Raw genomic sequence first — 5,936 nt, forward strand, 5'->3', positions numbered from 1 at the left:
TTATTTCCCCAACTGGCAAGGCACGGGTGTAAGTTGGTATCGTGATCTGAGGCATGTGACCCGAGGCCTGTGCCGAGCCAGCCGGCGTTATAATCCCGAAGATTCGGCGTCACTGGACTGTGACTGACATCACTCGTCGGAATCCTTAACAATGTATATATATATGAAAAACGAAAAGCACGGTCAGTAAAGTCATTTGTCTGTCCATCCATTAAGCTGTGAGAGATCCTAAAAACATCGCCCACTTGTGGCAACAAAAACTCCACCCCTTCAGAGGCGATCCATGGCTCTGCCCTTCTCTCTTTTCGCTTTGGCCTCACCTCGGATGCCTCATCCGGTGTGGCATACAAGACGTTATATTGTTCCAGGGCTGGGACGTCTGCCGCGAGCACGACCACCAGATGGAGCAGTAGAGTCGGCTCGACCGATCGCCCGGAATTCAGATTGTACTGTTCGGAAAAGTTTGAAAAGGAAAAGTCCCTTTCGGACCGTGAAGAGTCAATATTTCCACCACGTGGTACAGTGTTATTGGCCAAATCTTCAAAATACCTCGAGACCACGTGGCGATCTACCGAGTCTTCACACCCTTGATGGAACTCGTACGAAAACGAGCCAATTAGCGTGCTCGTTCCGTGTGCGATTCCGAGTGGTTTAATCGCCGAGAACCGTCGGTCCAGATGTCCCCTTACGGCGGCACAACGGCCTTGCTAATCTTCCCCAGCATGCGACACGCTCAGTCAATGAAAGACGGGACGCGAACGAACTGAAACATTTAACAATTGGGGTTTATTTATAATGCAATAGGTGGGGAATGAGGGAAGCACATCAGAAGCAGAATTAAACAGAATAAAGCAAGGCAATGATATACAACGAGAAAGTACTTATACAGTTCACTACTTACGGACGGGCCCACGGACACACACACACACACACACACACACACACACACACACACACACACACACACACACACACACACACACACACACGCACAGCCAAAGAATTGGACCGAAAGGTCTTTATTTGGGCCTCCAGCCCAGAGGACAGTCTGCCTGGCCGTGAGTGTGCGGCTCGACGTTCCCTCCTTCCGGGAGCTCCGGTCACCGAAGGACTGGCCAGCGCAGCCGAACCCGGCTGAGGTGACGAGGTGGTATCCAAGCTCGCGACCATGCAAAGGAGGAGGAAGAAGATGACAGCGACGACCAATCCCAGCCAGGCAGACTCTTCGTGCGAGGAACCTCTGCTTCTTTATATCCTCCCCGGCACGCTCGCTCAGGCAGACATTCGTTTCGCCATTTTCTAGGTGTGGCTCAACCCTTCCCCAACTTGGCGCTTTTGCTAAGCGAATCGGTGGGTGGGAGCTCAACCTTTCCCCTCATAAGCGCGCAGAGGACGCTGGGAGCTGAGGGTCTCTGCTTGGTGTTTGGGGGGGGGTGGGAGTTGACCTCTTCCCGAGTAAGCGCACGAGGGACGCCGGGAGCTGAGGGTTTCTGCTTGTTGTTTCATTCCGAGCTGGAGTGGTCCGTTCTGTTGTTGTAGTTGAAATGACAAGAAATCCTACTACCAAAACAAATCGCAACAAATTTACATTGATTTACCCATTAGACAAGGGAAAGGAAGCCATCTATAAAACACATACTTACCGAGATATCTGAGCTAAAGGACCTGAATGTTGAGTGTGCTCATGGCTTCCAGATTCTCAACAATATAAACGATTCCTTACCTTAAACCCTATCTATAATACAATTCACTACCCTCCATATGGTGCAAATTTAAACAGACAATTCTTTAGCTACACTTCCCGACTTAATCACATCAAGAAGGGCTAACTACTCATACATGGACCATACTACTCTTTACATTTCCATTCACTCCAAAGCAATATCTACCACTCCCTCCCCCTACAAACATAACTATATATTGCTGCGGATGTGGAAGTCGTGGGCGAGAAGACTACGAGGGGGGGGGGGGAAGCTGCATTGGGTTCCCACCAGACGCTCCGGAATCGCAAGCCGTCACACACGAATAACTCTGGGACGCGGCAGGTCACTAATCAACTGTGAATGCTAATAACTTGACCACATGACTTCGGGTCCTCCGTCTAATGAATACCGTTTACTTAAAGGGCACGTGATCGAATTGCCGGGGGACACTCCATCCGTACGCCTTGTTCAAACCGGATCACCTTGTCAGATCAGATGCAGCCGAGCGTAACTGCCAAGAACATACCAGCTAGAAAAACAGATCATTGGGGAATAACATCCTGGCTAAGTTAGGATACGGACCATGCTGGACCAATGAAGGAAAAGACAGAAACGAGCTGGGACATTTCTACACCATTTATTTACAATCAAGCGAGGAAAGGTAAGTGGCACAGTGAATTGGGTTCATTGGTATGTACAGCAGAGATAGCAAGGAATTTGTGGGGTGTGGCAAAAGGCAAGCAATTTACCAAAGCAGACACTGAGCAGACTTATCCCGTTAGAACGTCTACAATCTTAACTTATGCTACGACAGGCACCATTAAATATACACACACAAACCCGAGGAATATTCGAAAGCCATAAAGAAAGAGAGCAGATGACGACAAATGGCCTTGCAATACCTGGCGCAGTCGGCTGACCAACGCAACCCAGTACGATGATTGAGAGGTAGGAGGGAGAACTACTGGTGTATAACGTGTGGGAATGGGAGGTGTGGTGTCGTGCAATATGGGGGGGGGTGCGGTGTCGTGTCAGAGGAAAATGGGATTGCGAGTCAGTAATGATGCTCTTTTGTGTGTCCAAACGGGACAAGATAGAGGGGTGGAAAGAGAGGAGAGAATATGCGTGAGGTGAAAGATCCCTAACCTCGTCGTGCATAAGTCTGTGAGTGTAGCGTGTACCTCCATGGGATGTTTCGCTTGAGCGTTCCCACCTCAAGAGTTGGCACGTTATCTCCGGCTTCGTCACTTTGCCGGGGCTCGTAGCAACGTGTGCTCCGCACTGGTCCTCAAGAAGAAGAACGTCTGTCACACACCAACTGCGAGTGAAGAGCCAGCGAAGGGCAGAGGCAACGAGGAGCAGCCAACGGAGAGCCGAGAGGAACAGAGAAGAAGAGGATGAAGCAAAGAGCAAGCGACTCCGCGCTCCTCTTTTTTATAAGCCCCAGGTGAAGGTTGGGGTGACGACCCGAAGGCGACATGCTGTGACCCGAATCCCGCTCCTCCTGTGCCACAGCGGCCCAAGCCACGCTCTGCCAGGCTCTTGTGGCCGGAAACGGTTTCATTTGCCCATCCGGCTTGCCACGGCCCAAAGCTCGTGACTCAACACGGTATGAGCTGACAGCCCGGCCCTGAATGTGCTCCGAGTGCAGTTGAATGCCGAATAGCAATGCACACCAGCCACTCACGTGCCCCCTCTCACGAGCCAAAATGCTCACCCGGGCCCTGTACCAAACTCCTGGATCGCCCTTCCCGTGACCCCTCCTCGCCACCCCTGTCTTGCCGTGTCCTGGCGACTGGACGAGGATCGTATCAACCCCTCATGCTCACCCGGTGCATCCTTGGCGAGATGTGGTTGGTGCCATTAACGTCTGTTGCTCGTCCCCGCTTCACGTGGTCCGAGAACGCACCGTTTCATGGTGAATTGTAGCGCTGCAGAGGTGCGAGGGGGTGCGGGAATATTTTTCTCGTGTGCGGGTGGTGTTGGTGATTAAAGTGGTGAAATTTGGTGAGTGAGGGGTGAAGCAAGGTGAGATGCCATTGGAAAGTGGCGCACAGATTTGAATGAAATAATGGCGTGCCATGCGTGTGCTGTTTAGTGTGCAGTGTCCTTAGTTGGAGGGAGTTTGGTGGTGGTTCCAAGCCACGGGAGGCATCGTGGTGCGTTTGCTGTTCAATTACATTTTGCATGGTGTGTGTGCATGCTTGCTTGACTTGTACCATGGCTAAAAGGAAAGGGTTGGATTAGAAATCAGAATCGGAAATAGAGATATAGTTATTGGACAAAGCTATTCGACCCACGCAACGCACTTCGTCCCGTTAACCCACTAGACATGAGGGGAAGGTGTAACTGCACAAACGCCAACAAAATATCTGCCTGGGGATTACTGTATATTGGGTGCCTTTGCCTTCGAGGCATGCGGTTTTGTAGAACCGCACCAACATGTATGTATGTATATGTACATATATGTATATATATATATATATATATACTGCATCGGGTGTAGTGGCGTGCGCCTGTAATCTGGCTGCTCAGAGGCTTGGGTTGGAGGATCGCTTGATGACGGGAGCTCTGCACTGAGCCGCGCTTTGAGAGGGTGTAGGGCAGCCCGGAATCATGGCGAAACCCAATCCTTATCCCTGTGTCGTAAGAGGTGACCAGGGTTGTGTCAGGAAGGGCATCCGGCGTAAAACCTATGCCAAAACAGTATGCGGATCATAACGGATGATCCGCTGTGGCGACCCCAAACGGGAGCAGCCGAAAGACGAATAACAACATGTCCCTCCCATCCCCGCCCCTCTTGTCTCATGCCCCCTTGCTGTGCGTTGTGTGTTGGCTCTCATACGAGCCTCGACAAGGGATACAAAATATACATATATACAGTATACATATATATATATATATATATATATATATATATATATATATATATATATATATATATATATATATATATATATATATATATATATATATATATATATATATATATACTGCAAGGTCAATATTACCTGTTAGCACTCGTACCTGAACTTTTTTTTTTTTTTTTAATTTCTGGCCAGCAATTTGATCTCTCCTGGATAACGTTGGGACAGTTTGATTTAAATAGTAGTCGGTGAAAATTTTCAAGTACACTTTCACCTGAGCTCTGTTTTGATTTTCTTACATTGCTCTGCATTCCACATTTCCCCTACACTTCCCGTTTTCCTTTCGTACATTCATCATCTCTTACTCCTTTCTATGACACCGCTTCTTTCATCCCAGTCTCACGCAGGTAAGGTTGTGCTTCGCAGCTGGTTTGAGAAGAACAAGCACATCTTTCCAGCAAGCCGCTGGGAACCTTATGACCCTGAAAAGAAATGGGACAAATACACGGTAAATGGGACACCTTGCAAAGCTTGGGTGTCTGTTTTGCTATGGCCCCTTTTATATCGGTAATATTTTTGGCACTGAAATGCTTATAGTGTTGATGATGTCGTTCATACCAACAGGTTTACTCTGTTTTTCTTACCTCTACTGACGATAATGAAATGGACAATGTCGTTGCAGATCAAATGAAGCCCATTGTTACCGCATGTCCAAAAGCTCTGGGCATTGTGCTCGAGAGCTATGCTTCTCGGAAGAATTTCACAGTCGTGCTCATTCGCTTGTTTTGTATGATTATATTTGTATATAGTATATTACCTTGTGTTTATGCGGGTCAATGGTGAAGACTTCTTTTTATTACAAATAAATAATTATCTTCCACGATGACTGAACTATTGGTTTCCTTGACCTCACCCAACTGTCAGGTTTTGACTCAGGTTTGTAGAATACAGAGACATGCTTAAAAATGTTTTTCTTATGTCCAGTCTGGAAAGGCACTTGAACAGCTTCCAAGGATGTCCTCTCGTGATCAGATTACTCACAGGCACAAAGAAGTGATCAGCTGGAACCGGAAGATCTCCATGTAATATCTTGAAGACTGTGTTTGACGGTAATATAGTGAGTGTATATTGAGAATTTCGAGTTCATAACACAGAACATGCAATTCAACAATCAGCCTTGTTGCTCATCTCTGTATCCTATCAATCATATCTCCATCCATATTGAATCTGAAATGCCAGAGTACATTTCCACACCCTAGATGAGGCCTGGCTGAGATGGCCAAGAGGATTGGCAGATTTTCTCTTGTGAGAATGCATTTTTGATGATACCTCACATCTGATTAGCCTTGAGAATGAATTTTGAGAT

General features: G+C 47.8%; 1 protein-coding gene across 1 annotated transcript in view; it reads left to right on the plus strand.

The window, feature by feature from the left end:
• The window catches only part of FAM50A (family with sequence similarity 50 member A), a 61,756-nt gene extending 56,303 nt beyond the window's left edge, over nt 1–5,453 (plus strand). Inside the window, exons 12-13 of the mRNA XM_085870328.1 lie at nt 4,968–5,078; nt 5,253–5,453. Coding sequence (XP_085726454.1) covers nt 4,968–5,078; nt 5,253–5,261 — 120 coding nt within the window. The 3' untranslated portion in view covers nt 5,262–5,453. The remainder of the gene's footprint in view (nt 1–4,967; nt 5,079–5,252) is intronic.
• Nucleotides 5,454–5,936: the final 483 nt, after the last annotated feature.

Source organism: Eptatretus burgeri, chromosome 2 (genome assembly GCF_056783735.1).
Source record: "Eptatretus burgeri isolate ZD-2024b chromosome 2, Ebu_testis_v1, whole genome shotgun sequence".
NCBI classification, from domain to species: Eukaryota; Metazoa; Chordata; class Myxini; order Myxiniformes; family Myxinidae; genus Eptatretus; species Eptatretus burgeri.